This window comes from Tasmannia lanceolata, unplaced genomic scaffold (genome assembly GCF_043159265.1).
Source record: "Tasmannia lanceolata isolate RefF3 unplaced genomic scaffold, GAP_Taslan_0.1 ptg000020l, whole genome shotgun sequence".
NCBI classification, from domain to species: domain Eukaryota; kingdom Viridiplantae; phylum Streptophyta; class Magnoliopsida; order Canellales; family Winteraceae; genus Tasmannia; species Tasmannia lanceolata.
In genome coordinates, this window is record NW_027518697.1 from 7,439,515 (window position 1) to 7,459,652 (window position 20,138).

General features: G+C 38.9%; 1 protein-coding gene across 1 annotated transcript; it reads left to right on the plus strand.

The window, feature by feature from the left end:
- Positions 1 to 296: 296 nt before the first annotated feature.
- On the plus strand, positions 297 to 18,084 carry RAN1 (copper-exporting ATPase / responsive-to-antagonist 1 / copper-transporting ATPase (RAN1)). Its single transcript, XM_077363752.1, has 9 exons — positions 297 to 699; positions 6,906 to 7,520; positions 7,643 to 8,072; positions 8,968 to 9,293; positions 15,232 to 15,290; positions 15,383 to 15,725; positions 15,822 to 16,022; positions 16,121 to 16,378; positions 17,432 to 18,084. Exons 1-9 carry the CDS (start codon positions 388 to 390, stop codon positions 17,906 to 17,908), a joined length of 3,021 nt encoding a protein of 1,006 aa, XP_077219867.1. The 5' UTR covers positions 297 to 387; the 3' UTR covers positions 17,909 to 18,084.
- The last annotated feature ends 2,054 nt before the right edge of the window (positions 18,085 to 20,138 follow it).

The following is a 20,138-nucleotide window of genomic DNA, read 5'->3' on the forward strand; positions in this document are numbered from 1 at the left end:
TTCGTTCTAGATTTTGAACATTTTGACAATCGATTGTGGGGCCTGTAGCTTATTTTTTCACACCCCCTGTAGGATTATGCACCCCCCTTTTCAACGTGAATTGTGAACTTGTTAACTCCTTTTGACGTCAAATCACGTTATTAGGGGAGCGCTAATCGTACAGAGGGGGTGAAAAATTCGTCTCCCAAAAGAAAAAACTAGAAAGAAAGAATCGAGGACTAATGAGTCATTTAAATAGTTTCCAAGGATAAAATTGACCAGAGGGTGGAAAGTCTCCCCCACCTGCAGCCACCAACTCCAACAGGTCTTTCTTAGAAAAATGCCCTCCTCACCATTCCTCTTGCAAAACATTTCTCCCTTCCCTTTCTCTCTCTCTTGGCTCCTTCCATGGCGCCAAATCTCAGAGACCTCCAACTCACCACGATCTCCGGCCGGCGGCCGGAACCGATCGCGGCGAGGGACGATTCCGATGACCTAGAAGACGTTCGTCTTTTAGATTCCTACAAAGATGAAGGAGGAGAAGAGAGGGAAATTCATAACGAGATGAGGAGAATTCAGGTCAAGATCACCGGAATGACTTGCGCCGCGTGCTCTAATTCCGTGGAATCGGCACTTCTTGGAATCGATGGCGTGGTTAGGGCATCGGTGGCTTTGTTGCAGAACAAAGCTGATGTGGTTTTTGATCCGAGGCGGGTTAAGGTCAGTTGCTAATTTAATGTTTTAATTTTAGTGCCTTCATTGAGGGGGTTTATGTTTTAGATTGTTTGGATAATTATTGTTGGTGTTGGATCATGTGAATTTTGATAATTATTTCTTGTTTTGTGGGTATTTGACTTTTTGATCTTTGGCATTTCTGATTTTGATTTTGATTTTTTTTTTGTTTGGATTTAGGGATTGCAGGTTAATTTAGTCTATTTCACCCATATATAATGTTTTTAGTTTTTGAGTTGGGATTTGAATTGTGTTTGGTTCTTGTTTTGAAAAATTCAGTGGTTTACCTAGGTCTATTGTTAAAGTCCTGAGTGGGTGCCTGCTTAGGTATGGGATTGGGTGGGACTTAGCCTGGTATGGGACAGGTTTAAAGGGTGTAGCCTTACTCCTTCCATCAGCTCTGGAGCTTTTGGTATATCGGTTAGGTACCTAACATTTGGTATTAGAGCAGATACCACGTCCGTGTTCAAGTCACGGAAGGGGCAACCTGTGGAGAGGACTACCCAAAAAGGGCTACCTGGTAAAAAGCCAAAGTGAAAGCCACCAGAGTGAAGTTTCCACAGAGTGGGCCTCCACGGAAGGTTGTGGAATGTTACGATAGGAGTGAAAACCGTCACAGAGTGGGCCACCAAGGATGGCGGATGCGGAAGCGTGGTGGAATGTCACGGTCCTAAGTGGGCGTCTGCATAGGTATGTGATTAGATGGGACCCCGCTTGGTATGAAACATGTGTTTAAAGGGCCTACCCGAACGTGTTCCATCAGCTCTGGAGCTTTTGGCATATTTGGTTAGGTACCTAAAAATTTTCTTTAGGAATTGGGACCATGGGAAGTTGATTTATGTAGTACTGAGTACTTTCTCTTTTATTTTTCTTCTTTTACGTGTGGAATCTGTACCTTTTCTTTCTTTCTCTGCATTGTGTCTCTGAATTAGGTAGTTTGTTGTTGGGTCTTTGCAATCTATAGTAGTATGTCACAAATGAATGCTAGACTATGTCGTCATGGAGAAAAAAAAGAAGTTTCTAGTCATTATTTATAGACTTGTGATTGTGAAAAGCTTTGGGCTCTCATTTTGATTGGTTGAATGTTTTTTGTTTTTTGAATTACACATGGTTGGATAGTTTTGAGAAGATTAAAAGAAATACAATCAGTATAAAGCAGATAGCATCCTAGACTGGCAAACAATGCATGCATATATTTCTTTGGTTGGTTTTCTCCACTAACTCTATATCTGACGTGTCCATTTTTTAAACTTTTACTCATACAAACCCTCAAGTTAGTGGTTGTTTCATCTTTACTTTGATTTGCTTTTCTCAACTCTGTGAAGGAGGTTACTGGCCGGACCATCTCTCATAATCATTTTTGTCCCTAGATTTCTGATGATAGCAGTCCTACATCCTTTGCTGATATTCGGAACTATTAACCTTTGCCAAGGGTGTTGGGTTTCAAGTGGTTGGCCATGAGAGAAAAGGTAGCCTGGTTTAAGATCTTGTAGAAATCGAACTGAAACTACCATGCAAGTCAAAAAGGGGGTTCAACTTGCAATATCTTTTTTTTTGAATCTTTCAACTTGCAATATCTAGTTGGTGTTGGATGGAGCACCACTACTTTGTTTAGTTGAAATAACACATATTTTGTGTTACTCATTTGAAATAATAGAGGATTGTCCATGCTAGATGGAGGATGAAATTCGTTTAATTAGGTAGCAAGCAGTGAGGACAAACTATGATAACGCTAATTTGAAAACACCCAAACTTCAACAAGCAAATGGTTGACCGTTTCCACTAATGAATTCCAAACTAAAGCAAGAAATCTGTGAATGGGACATAAAAAGCTTAAATAGATTGCAATGTTACGGTAAATGAGACAAAATGCAGATTCAAAAATACTTGGAACAACTCTCCCATAATAAACAGTTCAAATATGCAAAACCTGATGCACTCTGTGGAAATTGCAAAACCTGATGCACGCTGGAAATGCTCAATGGATCATCCCTTGAAAGAACCCCATCAAGAGCAAGGATCAGCATTGTCTCTTGAGTGTGGGGGGTGGTCGAAGGAGAAGGGACCAACTCTCACTCACACTCGTGCCCAATTGAGAGAAAACCCAATTTTTTCTTATATGATATTCCCTTCAAACCTTATAAAAACATAAGTAGGTCCCACCTTCCTCACTTAAAGCTCTTTTGAACATATAAAAATCCTCCCATATTTTTCTAAAAGACATGAGCGCAAAGACCCACTACGTGTCTCACCTGTGACTATACTTTACAAAAAGGGACATGACAACTACTACACTTGCAAGGTTGCTTGTCCTTGAGCAATTCAGTCAAACTGACGGATGGAGGCAAATTCTGCTGCTGCTCCAAAATGCTCAAAATGGGATCTAAATGTCTTCCGTACTCATCCCCTTTGAGTATCCCTTTCAATCTCTTGGACGTCACCTCTTGGGTCCCACCTTTGATCCCACACAAGATAACTCCATGCCCCGTAGACTTGAATTTCAGCTCCAATGTCTGATGGTTTGTGGTGTTTACTCCAAGCACCATATGATGAACCATCTCATGGAAAACACGACGAAGTCATCCACTACCGATTAGTTTTCAACCTTTATCCTCACGTGCATCATAAGTTTGTTTCATGCTATAATACTTCCATTTCCCTTGGCAACACTGAAAACTTTTCATATTTCACTCCGCCACCCCCCCCCCCCCCCCCCCCCCCTCTCCAACTCTCTTCTCTCCCCCCTTTAATAGTGGTATATTACTATATTTGTTTGCATTGTTCAAAATGTAGCTAACGTCCTTAAGTTTGGGATTCCTTGAGTTTCTTGTGGTTGTTCCCCCTCATCATGCTCTTCCCCACGCTCATACTCATTGTCGGAGTCTTCTTTACATTGTAATGAATTTGGCTCTTGCTTTGACATCGGTGGCCTACGTCCTATGGCATATTACAGTGGAAACATAATTTCTTTCGTCTCAACTCATTACGTTCCTTGTTGTTGCTATTTCCCGATGATGTAATTCTTAACGATCTTTGTGAAGATAATGTTGGTTTGGGGGACCGATTTCTCTTTGGTGGGGATGGTTCCTTTCTCTGAATAGGAGCTTCTCCATGAAGTGGCTTTGCTTGGCTAGATTTTGATGGTGGCGAAGTTCAAAATCTTGTCCTGGGTTTGCCGAGGTTCCAAGTTCAAAGCCCTTCTAATGGCATCTTGAAAACTTGGGAGGCTCGAAAGCTTTTACTAAACCTCTCGAGGGTTCTATCAAACCTTCAATAAAGAGGAATGTGATTCTCCTCTTTGAAATTTTGAACGCCATAACTTTTTTTTTTGATATTCCTCTACATATGCTCCCACCATTGTCCCTTGCTTGAGAGTGGCCATATCTTTGAAGAATTCTTCATAACTTCTCCTCTCGAATCTGTTTAAGACTATTTCAGTGAATCCATCGAAGGTGCAAATCTTTCCATGACCTTGTGTGATTAACTCATGGAACCACCAATCATATGCAAAACCCTCCAAATACAAGGTTGCAAACTGAACTGTATCCCTCTTCTTCTATGGGGCTAAGAGTGAAATAGGTCTGCAATTTATATGGGAATGCTCTCCGACATGTCATCTCTTCGTCGAACATCGGCACATTCATTATCTTCAGCAAATTTCCTTTTTCATCATACTCAGTACCCCTTCCAACCTTTTTTCCCAAGAATATCCAAGTGGCTGTAGAAGTTAACCGCATTTCTTTTCTTCAAAAAAAAAGTTAACTATATTTCTGAAGTCTTTGGACTTGCCTTGGTATTCTGTGATTAAGGTATCTAATTCCTCAGACACCTGGTGTTTACTAGAGGTCTGACTTTGCAGGAACATGGGCTTTGCAGGTCTAGGCAATGGAGAATGGTTGTTCCTGACTGGCCTTTCACTCTTTTGCGGAAGCTGACTTATTCGAAGGTTCCCCTTGGTTGTGTGGTGGCTGTGGATTTCCCCCTGATCAAGCTTTTCTGCAATCTTAGCAAATAACTCAAGCATGGCGTCAAACTTTTCTTTACCAAAATTTCTGTTGCATTTTTGCCAATAACTGGGTCAAAATTTCTCCCAATTGTGCCTCAGAACTAGGGTTGGATTTATTCCTCGTGCTGTACATGTGATTCAAATGTGGCATCAAAGTTCCTCACATGATGATAGGAACAAAGCCCTGACACCACTGTAATAACTAATAACACTGATCTAAAACACCCAAACTTCATCAAGCAAATGGTGGACTGTTTCCACTAATGAATTCCAAACCAAAGCAAGAACTCTGTGAATGGGACATAAAAAGCTTAAATAGATTGCAATGAAACTATAAGGCCAAGTTTGGATACCCACAAGATTAAGATTTGGATTTAGTTCATATTTTGAACTAGATAAGATCCTTTAGATTTCCAAATCAGCTACAACAGTGCAAAAAATTCCGATTTTGAAATCTGTTCTGCGAGACATTATTTGGAAATCAATATTTGGGGCAACTTCCTTGACCTTCGCTGCTCCTCGACGTTGCTCCGGCAGCAGCGAGACATCCCTCCCTCCCTCCCTCCCCCCCCCTCTCTCTCTCTCTCTCTCTTTCTCTCTCTCCTAAAACATGATCATGAAGATGATTGATGTAGTTTGTATTCAAAACTCAAATCCAAATCAAAATACAAATGCATGAGGTATCCAAACGGGCCCTAAATGAAACAAAAGTACAAATTCGGAATACTTGGAACAACTCTCTAATAAACAATTCATATATGCAAAACCTGATGCACTTTGTGGTGATTCCCAAAATGGAAGATGAGAGATGAATCCAGAATTGGTCCACATTTGAAATGCTCAATGGATCATCCCTTGAAAGAACCCCAGCAAGAGCAAGGATCAGCCTTGTCTCTCAGGCAAGGGGTGGGTGGGTGGGGTGGACGAAGTAGAAGGGAGCAACCCTCACTTGCATTCGTGTGCAAGCCAAAGAGGAAACCCGATTTTTTTCATCTTTGGCATTCCCTTCTTCAAAACCTTATAAAATATAAGTGGAGCCCACCTCTCTCACCTAAAGCTCTTTTGAACACATAAAAATCCTCCCATATACTTCTATAGGGCATGACGGCAACAACCCACAATCCTGGCCCACTTGTGGCCTTCACAAAAATAGGGGCATTACAACATCTCCCCAATATGGTTTCTTTCTCAGAATATTCATATTGGTTTAACAAGGTGAGATCTGCTTCCATGAGATATTGATTTTTATGTCCAGCCACACCTTTTTTCTGTGGAGCATGTGCATAAGAGTTTTGCTGTCTCCTACAATGCATCCGTATGTTGCACTCCTTAATCCAATAGGTTTCACAGAAATTGAAATGTGTGACCCTTTTCTTTTCGTTTTTGAGTGATAACAACTTTATTGAACATTTGAATTGGTGGATCAACCTTTCGTTGCAGATAAGTCAAAATCTACCATTGTTTGTTCCTATAGTGATGTTCAATTAATAATGTTCTGCATGAATTTGCCAAATCTACAAGCTATATCTCCTAAAAACGAATTATGAAGGACTCCCTCTCTGTTGAAATCTACCACTCTTCAGAGTGCAAGTGTTAATCTTGGTTTTTTTATGACTGCACCATGTCTGAATTTGCCCATCACAGAAAGGAAATTCTAGTCTAATAGTTTATTTTTAGGATTTTTTTTTCTTACAAACTATGTATCTGAAGCTCTATAACCAACAATTTTTGTTTGATTATTAAGGTGTTAATGATTTCAAACTGAGTTATTTCAGTTAAAGAGGTTATCTTGGATTTTTTTCTTCTTCCCCACAATGAAGCTTTGCTAAATGCAGTTATGTTCAAGGATTTAAATTTCAGTTTCGGTTTCGGTTTTGGACATAGCTGAAACCAAAATTTCGGCCGAAATACCGAAGTTTTGGCTGAAATTCGGTAAAAAAAAAAGCAAATTTCATGAATGTACCGAAATTTCGGTAATTTCGGTTGAAATTTAAAAAAAAAAAAACCTTAAAAAATCACATTTTCGAAAAATACCAAAATTTCGGACCCTGGTCGAAATTTCGGTATTTCGGCCGAAATTTAAAACCATGGTTATGTTATGAATTTCTTTGCAGCTGGAGATATGTAAGGTGAAACAATTCTTTTTACCTCGATGAAAGCTTATTGCAATTGCATTGGTTTGCTGCAGGATGAAGACATTAAGGTTGCTATTGAAGATGCAGGTTTTGATGCAGAAATTCTCCCAGAATCAAATGTTAGTCAATCAAAATCACAAGGGTTCATGTCAGGGCAATTCAGAATAGGAGGTATGACATGTGCAGCCTGTGTAAACTCTGTCGAGGGTATTTTGATAAAGCTACCTGGTGTCAAACGGGCAGTTGTTGCCTTGGCAACCTCATTAGGGGAAGTTGAGTATGACTCCTCACTCATTACTAAGGATGAAATAGTTCAAGCAATTGAAGATGCTGGCTTTGATGCCGCATTTCTACAAAGTAGTGAGCAAGATAAAATTTTGTTAGGGGTGTCTGGGATGTCCACTGAAATGGATTTACAGCTTTTAGAGGGCATAATTAGAAATTTGAAAGGTGTGAAGCAGTTTATTTTCAACAGAACACTCACAGAATTAGAAATTATTTTTGACCCAGAAGTCGTGGGTTTGAGATTTATAGTTGATGGTATTGAGAGAGGAAGTAATGGAAAGTTTAAGGCACATATCCGGAATCCATACATGACAATGACATCAAATAATGTTGAAGAATCCTCAAACATGTTTCGTCTTTTCACATCGAGTTTTTTTCTCAGTGTGAGTATGATTCTACCTTGCTTTAAAATAAGATTTTGGCTCATATTTGTTTTATTGCTACTTAGTTTATAAATTTATGCTGTTTCTTTTTTAAACTGGTGATACTCATTAATATGTTACAGGTCCCTGTCTTTCTCATACGGGTAGTCTGTCCCCGCATACCTCTTGTTTATTCTTTACTGCTATGGCGCTGTGGGCCCTTTCAAATGGGTGATTGGTTGAAGTGGGCATTGGTGACACTTGTTCAATTTGTTGTTGGGAAGCGCTTCTATGTGGCAGCCTATAGGGCACTGAGAAATGGGTCAACCAACATGGATGTTTTGGTTGCATTAGGGACTTCAGCCTCATATTTCTACTCTATTGGTGCACTTTTATATGGTGCAGTCACTGGATTCTGGTCTCCAACGTACTTTGAGACAAGTGCCATGCTCATAACTTTTGTGTTGCTTGGAAAGTATCTGGAAGTTCTTGCTAAAGGGAAGACGTCAGATGCTATCAAGAAGCTGATAGAGCTTGCACCAGCGACGGCTCTTTTGCTTGTCAAAGATGAAGGTTCTTTTTTTTACCATTGCAGGAAAATGCATTAATTTGTTCAGAATTTCATATGTAGTCATGATTTCCCGTAAAGAAGTCCATTCTTATATGTGATGCTAAATTTCTTGAAAAGCTACAAATAAAGTACAAAAGGCTGACTGAGGTGGTCATAGAAAGATACAAGACTAACTACCTTCATCGTTTGCTCTTTCACAATGAACATATTTTTTTTAACAATATTGGAAGAGCTTTTAATTATTGAATTTAATCTATATTCATAATTCCCAATCAAGAATTCATCTTCTTTTTTTTGTGATGCTGAATTCGTTAGAAATAAAGTACAAAAGGATGACTAAAGTGGTCACAGAAAGAAATGAACATGTCATTACCCCATCTACAATAGGAATTCTAGTATTAACTAGTAGCTCCAATCTACCAGTTCCATCTTTATCTAAAGTGTCTACATATGGATTTGCCTCCTGTTGAATATGATGAAATGTAATATGCTTCTCCAAGACAGTGTCCAAATCTCAGTCTATAGAGTCAAATAATTGTTGAGGTAACTCCAGCCAATTGTTCATCCACTTGATTATGTTGATGAGTTCCCATCCACCATGAAAGTGTTTTGGAAATTTTCAATGAATAGCCTTATTTCTTATCTTAGAGGTAAACCTTTTCTGCCCCATTTGAGTCGTTAACCTCTAGCCTTGGATATCACCAGTATAGCCTCACCTCTGTGGTCTCTAATAACGCCACCAATCTTTCTCAAAATCTCTTTTGCCTATTTAGTTATTAACTTATGTAGGCATGGCGAATTTTAAATGCAAATATGCCTGATTAACATGACTATATTCTTATCCTTTTCTGCTATCTTTTGCTACCAAATTGATGGTTTATTTATGTTCGATTCCAGGGGAAAGTTACATTCGAGAAAGAGAGATAGATGCATTGCTAATTCAGCCAGGGGACTTATTAAAAGTTCTCCCTGGTTCAAAGGTTCCTGCTGATGGTGTGGTAGTATGGGGTTCAAGTTATGTTGACGAGAGTATGGTAACTGGTGAATCTGTACCTGTTTTAAAGGAGGTTTCTTCTTCAGTTATAGGAGGTACCATCAATTTACATGGTGCTCTTCACATTCAAGCCACCAAAGTGGGGTCCAATACTGTTTTGAGCCAGATAATTTGCCTGGTTGAGACAGCCCAGATGTCCAAAGCTCCAATTCAAAAGTTTGCTGATTATGTAAGTATCACCAGTGATATTTATTTGGAGCATATTCTATGCTGGCCTCCAATTTATTGCCAACTCAACTCTATGGGATGATAATTGACCTGGGTGCCTTTTAACGTTATATAATTACTGTAGCCAATAGCCATCTCAACCTCCACATTTTGTTTCTCCTTCTTTCGTATGTACTTTTGCTATTGGGTTTCATATTCATACCTGGATGAGCTTTCTTATCTCTTTAGTATATCACTCCCTCAATTAGACCCTTCCTGACACTATTTTGGTTTTTTTATCGAATCCTCAGCGTGTGAATGCCAGATGGTATTTGTAAACTGATTCAGTGACATTCATTTAGATTTAGTTAATTTAAAAAGACCAATGTCTGAGGACTTCCGTAATTTTTTTATGGGCCCTTCCGTAAGTTTATACTATACTAATACAATATTATTGCTGCTCGTTGCAATGTGAAAACGCCTATACATTTCATGTCAGAATCAAATAAGTCCAATTGATAATTTCTGTTCTTTCTTCTTGGACCAGATGGAGTTGTTTACATGTAAAATCCGTACTAGCATGCCATAAGTGCATGAATTATATGCCTATTATCTTTCTAAACATCCATCTGATATACTCAGGAATATTTTCATTTACAATACAAGCCCGCCCTTCCTGAAATGCATAATTTAGAGAATTTCCATGCTTTAATTACCTTTTGATCCCTTATTAGAGTTTCTTCGGTGACAAGCTTTTACATTTTCACTTTATAGTTACCATTTTTTTCTTTTGAAAAATTCAAAAAATATTCACTTATTTTCAAATTGATGAAATATTCCTGAATTTTTTCAATGAATTGGGTAAAGTTTTTTCAATGAATTTTTTCAAATTATTGAAATATTCACTTAGTTTCTTAAGGTTTATTAAAATATCAAAATAAATTTGTAGAACCCTTTAAACTGGGTAGAGTGGGAATTGAAAACACAAACTTTAGAAGCCAAAGTGTCTCGACCAACTTCCATGGCCTTAACTAATGTTTTTTCTAACCATTCAAAAAAAAAAACTAATGTTTTTTCTTAAGAAATATGTGTATATATTTGTTGTTTGGGAATTTCTAGGGTCCATCGCAAAAGGCATTTCGCGGCTGGTCTGTCGCACGTCAGACCAGCCACCTTGTGAATGAAGACAACAGCTTTTGTCTCCGTTCAAGAGGTGGCTGGTCTAACGTGCGACAGACCAGCCGCGAAATGCCTTTTGCAATGGACCCTAGCAAATCCCTTATTCTTTACATACAATATATGTAATTTAAGTAAAAGCCCAAATTTCCAGATGGTTTCCCTAACTTTTTTGAGCAATTGAAGCCCCAAATTATACTCAGGTCCAAACTTTGTAACTATGTTTCCATTGTTGCTTTTAACCTGGGCAATATTAAATTTATGTACCTAATAGATCCGAGCCCAATAAAATTCATACTTTGAATTTGCACTTGGTTCACCCCAGTTCTTTATATTTGCTATTTTTCCTATTTCATACTTTGGTCAAATATATAATTGCCCGCAAAAGCGTTGGATACCATTCTTGTCTTTCCTTAAACGGTTTCAACTTTCAAGTAAGTTTATGTTTCTTAAACACCAAATGTATATACTAAAACTGTCAAATCCATGCATGGGGAAACCACACGAACTGTTTTGACTATACACAAATTACTCAGCATAAATTTTAGTCAAAACGTTTCTTTTCGGTCAAAATATTTTGGTTTCAGCACAAACCGAAACGAAATTCACATGAAGTCGTTTCTTTACAAGATTTCGCCGAAATTGACCCCGAAATTTTAGACTTTTCGGTTTAAATTAAAAAAAAATAAACGAAATTATAATCATATTTTTACATGATTTCGGCTGAAATTTCGGCCCGAAACCGAAACATTTCAATTTCGGTCCGAAACCAAACGGCTAAACCGACACCGAAACCGAAATTTAAAACCTTGCTTAGGTACTCATACACATGTATACAGGTCATATAACATATAAAATGATTTCTAATATTAATAAAAGTCTCTGACTGATGGACACCATACAATGGCGTATACAAGTCATATACACGAGCTACTCTTCACATTCCTCTCAAATTGATGCACTACATCATAAAACATCAATATGTGAATCAAAAAATCATCCTGTGATCGAGTCATCAACGAAGTGAATATTTCCGCTAAGGCAACCTTCAAATAGATCAAGCTTCCCACTAGGTGACCTTAAAATGTTCAATTGATGCACTACATCATAAAGTGTCATCTTCAAATAGATCAAGCTTCCCACTAGGTGACCTTAAAATGTTCAATTGATGCACTACATCATAAAGTGTCATCTTCAAATAGATCAAGCTTCCCACTAGGTGACCTTAAATATTGGGATTCGGATATGGAATACCAATAGTCTGGCGATACTTTAGATTAAGCTCAAGAGTGTCAATTGTCTTGTATCTGTGAGATTTGCAAGAGAGATCACATCCTTGATATATTTATTATGACTCACTAATATACCTAGTTTGGACAGGATACCTCCAATTCAAGAAAGTATGTCAATGACCTCAATCCTTGTTCCTAATCATGCACTGAACAAAGGAGTCCACCTGTTGATGCCTGTCAAATCATCCCCTAAAATGATGATATCATCAATATAGATAAAAAGGATAGTTATCCCTGTTTGACTATGTCTGAAAAAGAGATAATAACCGAAGGCAATTTGCTGAAAGCATATGCTCACTATAGCTCTCATGAACTTATGAAACTAAGCTCGAGGGTTTGTTTCAGTTCATTAAGAGAATTCTGAAGCCGACACACTAATGATGAGCACGAAGGAAAAGGAAGACCAAGAGGAGTCGTATTATACGCCTGAATTGATCGATAATATCAGAATCTAATCTGATGAATCATCTCGGACCTACTTACTAATGGGATGCTTTGATGAGTTATAATATTTTGTTTTAGCCTATGATCCAATTAGGCGAATACATTAACAAGTATTCCCTCACCCGAAACCCTTTCCCTTATACCCTCTCTCCACCCTTCTCCCTTAATGCCACGACTTCTCCTCCTTCCCACTTCATCCGCAACCCTCCACGCTCCAACCACACCACTTCTAACCAAGGTTTTAAATTTTGGTTTCGGTACCGATTTCAGACCCCACCGAAATCCGAAATTTCGGCCGAAATTTTGTAACACTTTTTTTTTTTTTTTTAATGGCATTTTCTCGAAATTTTGGACCGAAACTACCAAAATTTGAAATTTCGCCAAATTTCGGTTTCGGTCGAAATTTAAAACCATGCTTCTAACCCTTCTCCCTCAACTAACGACCACCACTCCCTTCTTGAGATAAAGCGCACATCTCTGGATTCTACAGGATAATGATTTCATCAAATACTTACTTGAGTATGCACGTCTCTTTTCCATATGGTGAGGTTGCTTTATTTTTGTTGAGTATATCCGACGAACAGTAACATGCAACACGTCTCTATTGCATGTTTAGCAAACCCAAAAAGAAGACAACTCCTCACGTTTCCGTTTTAGGCTTAACTACGAATGGGATAAGTCGTAGATGAAGTAGCTATTAGTTAGATGACTAGTATTAGTAGTTAGTTTAAATCAAAGGTCTAGATTGAGTCCTAGTTAGAGAAGAGAGTTAAGTTGTTAATATATACCTATGTGCAAGGGATGTTTGCACGTCTTTGACAATTTGTTTTCTTAAATAAAATTTCCAGACTTTTCCAAGAGAGAGTGCTGGTTTTATCACTTTCTACGTGGATTCGTTGAACACCCTTCTTGGATTCGAAGGTTTATTCGATCGGAGGTCGACGGTAATCAACTCCCGACTCGTTCTTCCCGCTTCCGGCTACGCCACTTCTCTCCACCAACACCTTTCTTTCTTCTCCTAACCGCACAACCCCTGCCCTCTCCTAATCCTTCCCTCACCGAAACTGCTTTCATCTCTCCACCAACATCTTTCTTTCAAGCTTCCACATAACGTAAGGTTGATATAAAAAAAATTTTCTCCCAATCAATGCATTTGAAGGAAACTGAACCAATCCCATGAATCATTCTCATGTAGAGCTTGAAGCTCTTCATACATTTCCCTTTAATCATCTTTTTTGTCGTTTATGGGTAGAAGAAAATAAATAGAGCTTGAAGAGGAAAAACAAATTGATTGGGAGGATTAGGAAGATGGCTAAAACGATGTAAGGTGCACGATTCAGATGAAGCATAACCTAAATTAGAGAAAGAGGAAGCAGTACCTTGCAATAATAAGGATCGGAAGTAGTACCTAGTAGTGATAAATGATCAAAAGTAGTACCTTGCTGTGATAAAGGATCTGGTGTAGAAGTTGACATGACTTCTCCCTTTCTATAATGGCGTTCATTTCAGAGTGGCTAAGGGAGTTAGAGTCAAGTTCTGGCAAGACAATTGGTGCTGATCTAATCCTTTGTGCACCGATTTTCCTTCTCCTTTTTGTGTCGCCTCCACATAAGAGATTAGTTTCGATCCTCATTTATTTTTCAAGATGGAAGAGTGTGTTGTAAGGTTCACTTAGGAGAGCTTTCCGACTGGGAGATCAACTTAGTTGCTTCATTTTTTATCAGATTTGTTTCTGCCTTTATCTGTAGAGAGGAGGAAGATCTTAGGATTTGGACGGGGACTTCTGATGGTGTTGTTTATGAGTTCTTTCTATGTTCAGCTTGCCTCATATTTTGCGTGCTCAGGAGGGTTTGGGGAGTGCTTCCTCCGCAAAGGGTGATTGATTTTTGTTGGACCATGTGTTTGGATACAATCTTGATGGTTGATCATCTTTGTAGTCACGAGAAGATCATTGTCAGCCACTGTGCCATCTATCTCGCTTTGGAGGAGAATGTTCATTTGTTATCCTATTGTCACTTTGCCCATTAAAGTTGGGACTGCATTAGGGTTTTCAAGGGTCTATCAATCTAAGTCCGAGCCATTAGGCATCATATTTTCTCAGAAGTGGTGCATTGGACAATGGTTCTTCCCATTTTTAGAGGACTCGTCGTGTCTGCATTTCGCCAATCCTAAGAGATTAGACTAAAGTCAATTTCGTGCGGAGCATCCCGCTCCCAGATGGGCGCGTCCTCCCGTAGGATTTCTTAAAATGAACTTAGATGGATTCGAGTTTAGAAAATTGTGGACTAACATGTGTGGCGGTCTTCGTCGTGGTTCGAAGGCTGAGATTGTTCGGGCCTTTGAGGGTTGCTCTAAGTTACTAATTCTACTAAAGCAGAGGCCCATACTCTGTTCAATGGGATCAAGATCGTGGAAAATTAATTTAGACTTGCTTATTGTGGAAGGGGACTCCCTCAATGTGATATGTTGGGTTGGAGATGGCGCTACTTATCCCTAGAGGTTTTGCTAATGCTATTAAGGAGATTTTGGACATGGTTTAAAACCACGCCACAGTTTTTCAGCATTTGTTTCGATCAGTCAATTGAGAGGTGGATCATCTTGTTCGCTCCTGAGTGTCTAACACGGTGTTTAATAACTCCTTGACTCGACGAGGAACTCGCCAGAGTCGACTCCTTTTTGCCTTGGCCGTATTCCATGCTGCACCACATCCGCATTCCGCGTTTTGCCCTACATAGTCAATAAACTCCTTTGACTCTCCCGAGTTATGACCACGTCAACAACGTTATTGGCCGAGTCGAAAAAGGATTTTTCTTGGCCGCATTCCGCAGCCGCATTTTTAAACCACTGCTAACACGTCTTTGGGGATGTTTGACATCTTCCTCCTTTATATGAAAATACCTTACAAGTTATTTGTTTACAGGTTGCATGTGTCTGTATATCAACACCAACCATAAGTTTCAGCTTTATAAGTTATCTTTATTATTTATGGTTTTCCAGCACCTTTGTATGAACTGTAACAATAAACTCTTCTATCTATATCATTTACAGGTTGCGAGCATTTTTGTTCCCACAGTTGTTGCCATGGCAACATTGACATTGTTAGGATGGTGAGTATACTGTTAGTCTGTTACCTATTTGACCTAGGTAGTGGTTATATTATTTGGACTCAATTTTTATAGTGTGTTCTGATTCTCTCTAGGTACATTTGTGGTGCATTAGGTGCATACCCTGAGGAATGGCTACCTGAAAATAGCAATTATTTTGTTTTTGCCCTTATGTTTTCAATATCGGTTGTGGTGATTGCATGCCCTTGTGCCCTTGGGTTAGCAACACCAACTGCAATAATGGTAGCGACAGGTGTAGGGGCTAAGCATGGAGTCCTAATAAAAGGAGGAGATGCTTTGGAAAGGGCTCAGAAAATTCAGTATGTTGTTTTTGACAAAACGGGTACCCTTACTCAGGGGAAAGCGAAAGTAACAGCCGCTAAACTTTTCACAGGAATGGATTTGGGAGACTTCCTCACTATAGTAGCTTCTGCAGAGGTGATTTGAGACTGTCACTACTTTCTGAGATAAGTATTTGTCTTCAGTTAATGCGATTTTTAACAATGACCCTTTTGTTTTTTCCTCGTCTTTTAGGCCAGCAGTGAACATCCTGTGGCGCAAGCAATTATAGACTATGCATACCACTTTCATTTTTTTGGTGAGCTGCCTAAAGCGAAGGATGGCCAGAACCACACCAAAGATGCTAAATTCTCTGGATGGCTTTTAGATGTCTTGGATTTTTCTGCTTTGCCTGGGAAGGGAGTGCAGTGCTTGATACAAGGGAAAAGGGTTTTGGTGGGTTTTAAGCGAAGACTTTGGCAGATGTTTTATCCTTTGAAAAGAAGGCACTTTAACAATTTATCTTTCTCATTTAAGTTATTGTGTCCTGACAGGTTGGTAACCGCAGACTAATGGCCGAAAGTGGAGTTACTATTCCTTCAGAGGTTGAAATTTTTTTAGTAGAGTTGGAAGAAAATGCTAAGACAGGGATACTTGTGGCAAGTAATGACATCCTTATTGGGGTTTTGGGAGTCGCGGATCCTTTAAAGCGAGAGGCAGCTGTTGTTATAGAAGGCCTGAAGAAAATGGGCATCCAGCCAGTCATGGTAACAGGGGATAATTGGCGGACAGCACGGGCTGTGGCTAAGGAGGTTAGTCAATCTTTTGTTTACTTTTTCTGTAGTTTTTCAAATATCTGGGCAGAAAAGATAGATAATTACTCTTTCTTTGCGTTCAAATATAGTTAACTTTGGCCATTTGGCCATCTTCATAGTATCATTTGTAGCAATTACTGGTATGTCCAGGAAAGATACCAAATTTAACAGACCCCAGCACCTTGGAAGAAGCATGGAAAAAAAATTCCTGGACCAATGGAAACCTATACACTTCACTGGAAACCCATATTTAGGACCACTGTCAAAAAAATGCAAAACCGAAATCACCTGTGAAAGAATCCTCAACTTGTGGTGCAACAGGGCTGATATTTTGAGTATGAAATCCGAAGCTTCACTTGTAACATTTACATAACAGTGAAAGCAGCGCATGCACAGTAACTGGATAGTTTATTTCTTATTGAAGTATGCTAACTTATGTTTATCCTCCCAAGTGTAATGTTAATTACAAATAAAACACTCCATTTAAATGGATTATGATGTTATATGGCTTTGAAACTATTTAAAATTTTAAACATTTCCATGAAACAAGAAACTTGAAGATAGACTATTGCATGCCAATCGGCAATTTTCCTTGACCAAGTTGTTTTGATGAATATAATTCTATGTATGCTTAAGCTTATCCTCATTTTGGCTTGCTTGCTAGAGAGGATGTTTGCAAACGGGAGATATGTAATAGACAATCTCTGCCCCATATTTAAGGCGGGTTCTTTGTTTCGACTCCGAAGTCCTGACTACCAAAATGTTCTATATTAAAACATAGAAAAAAACTAAGTATATTCTAAGCTTCCATCAAACGTTATTCAGTTATTATACTTAATTTTCAGTCACAGGCCAGTTTATTTACATTGATGTGATGTGATTGACACCATGTATCTTAGCTACTAGAATGGGTGTTTGTTCTTATTCAAGCTATTGGTTTCATAAAGACCCAGCCTAATCTACTTTTTTTTTTCTTTTGAATGGCAACCCTATTCTGCTATTTTACTTATCAAAAGTGACTAATCCGTGTCTTCTATCTATTACGTACAGGTTGACATTCAAGATGTGAGAGCAGAAGTGATGCCAGCAGGAAAAGCCGATGTCATACATTCACTTCAAAAAGAAGGAATCGTGGTCGCAATGGTTGGTGATGGTATCAATGATTCTCCTGCTCTTGCAGCTGCCGACATTGGGATGGCGATTGGAGCAGGAACAGACATTGCCATAGAAGCTGCAGATTATGTATTGATGAGAAATAGCCTTGAAGATGTCATAACAGCCATTGATCTTTCGAGGAAAACCGTCTCTCGTATACGTTGGAATTACGTTTTTGCCATGGCTTATAACATTATCGCCATTCCAGTTGCCGCCGGCGTGTTTTTCCCCTTCACAGGAATCAGATTGCCACCTTGGGTTGCTGGGGCCTGCATGGCCTTCTCATCTGTAAGTGTTGTATGCTCTTCTTTGCTTTTAAGAAGATACAAAAAACCCAGATTGACAACCATACTGGAGATCACTGTAGAATAGTTTATTACTTCACAGGAAGGAAACAGAATAGGTGCAGTATTTCATATGCCATTTGTGGCTTCCCCTAGTTGTTGGCATGTTTGATGGGGAGATATCTGCATCTATTCAATGTAAATTTATGTGCTTTATTTTTGTTTTCTTGAGTGAAATAAATTTATAAGTTGTCTCTTTTTATATATTCTTTTGTTCTAAGGCCCTGTTTTGTTTGGTTGGCTGGGAGAGTAGTGGAAGAAGCAGTCAAAAGGGTAGTGACAAGCATGGAAGATGTGTAGAGTTGTCTAGGGAGAATAGAGGAAGAGTGGTAGAGTAGTGTTTGGTTGTTCGTAGAAGGCGTGTGGAAAATGTAGGGGTGCCATTATCAAAATATAGAGTGGAAGAGAGAGAGGAGAGAAAGAGAATAAGACATGACCATTGTACTTTCCTTCCACCCAAAAACCTACTTTTTGGAGAAATTTGCTTGGGAGATGAGAGGAGGGAACAATTGAAAAAGTAGGGTGCCACTGCCACCTAGGAAAAAAGCTCATGACTATGGAGCTTCCACTAAAATTTGGCAACCAAACAGCATCCCGCATTTCATATTCCACAAATTTCCCAGCCGTCTTCCGCGGTTTTGGCAACCAAACCTGTGCGTCATCAGCTCGCCAAAGTGGACTAGGGTTTACCATAAGGTCCGTGTTACATGGATTCTTCTGAATGGGTGAAGTACGTGTGTTGTGTCAAACATGTGTCAGATTCTAATAATGATTCGTGATGACACTTTTAGATCTCTTTTTATCATTTTTTAATACTAATACCACAAATACAACATGTGTTTGAGTTTTTATGAGTCCGTCATTTTTCAAAAAAAAAAAAAAAAAAATTTTTTTGAGTCCTGAATCCGATACTTAGCTTTTTACATAAAATAGGGAAATGATATCAGCACAGCCATGTTTTTATAGTCGCACGGTACTAGCTTTTTGGGAACTGTAACAACCTTTTGACCGCCCTTTAAATACTATAAGACAAGAAGCTTTAGCGGAGATATCAAAACATGGTAGTGAAGATATCATTTCCCGATATTTATTTAACCTATTAAAAGTTTCCATATATATTACTTGTTATTACTGTATTATTACGAAAAAATTAAATTTTGAGAATTGATTAAAATATTTTAGCAAATCTACTGTGTGTGAAGACTTATGTTGAGATCAAGTAGAAACTATCAAACTACTTGTGTTATCAGAGAAATTACATGGTTTCTTTACCCTGAAGTCCAGTACGATATAAGTATCGCCGTTGATATTTGATCCAACAGCACTCTTAAAAAATGGTCTGCCCTTAATCAAATATCAAGGGTGGTGCCGCCCACACTAGACTTTAATGCCGGCCACCATATAAAATCTCATTTTAAGCCCTTATAGTTCCTTATTTTTCAAAAAGTACTGTACGAACCACACTATAGGATGATCCAAACCGTCCCTATGATGGGCCATAACGTAAATAGGCTGTGCCCCAAAAATCATTTCCATAGGATGATCCCAACCCTCCGATCTATAGATGAACTGCATATTGTGGAGACCTCTATAGATGGATCATCCTGTGGAACAGAGTTTTTGGGCACAACCTATTTATGTTATGGCGCGTCATATAGACGGTTTGGATCATCTGATAGTTTGGTCCGTACGGTGCGTTTTGAAAAATAAGGGACTATAAGGGCTTACACCGTATAAAATCTCAGCAAACCACATGATCTTAGTTTTGTACTTATTGGAAATGCCACTTGCAAGCTAATAAATACAAAAATCAATGGTTTATTTTTTGTTCTGCGAAACCCTAAAAGAGATTTGATGGCTCAAGTAGGGGTGCAACTCGGGTCGGGTTGAACCTGAACCCGACGGGTTCAACCCGAATTTGGGTTGGGTCGGGTTAAGCTTTTCGCAAATCGGGTTGGGTTAGGGTTGGGAAAAATCAACCCAAATTGAAAATCGGGTTGGGGTGTCGGGCAACCCGACCCGACCCGACCCGAATTGGAAATTTCAAAATCCCATTTAGTAGTGATGTTAATTCCAACATATACATATGATCCTAGTTTATTGTTTTTCTTTTTCAACATTGAAATAGTCTCCAGACTCCACAATGGACAGTTTGGATAATCCTATGGTGCGGGCGAGACCTTACTTTAGTAAAGTGAGGAGTGTGATCATCAAAATATAGTAGTGCGGATAACATTTTTCTTTGTTAATTGGATTTT

Bases quoted from the DNA above. Each gene is read 5' to 3' on its own strand.
- RAN1 (XM_077363752.1), top strand. From the start codon at position 388: ATGGCGCCAAATCTCAGAGACCTCCAACTCACCACGATCTCCGGCCGG. The intron at 15,291-15,382 runs GTGAGTATACTG...GATTCTCTCTAG, and splicing joins ACATTGACATTGTTAGGATG to GTACATTTGTGGTGCATTAG. The intron at 16,379-17,431 runs GTTAGTCAATCT...TATTACGTACAG, and splicing joins CACGGGCTGTGGCTAAGGAG to GTTGACATTCAAGATGTGAG.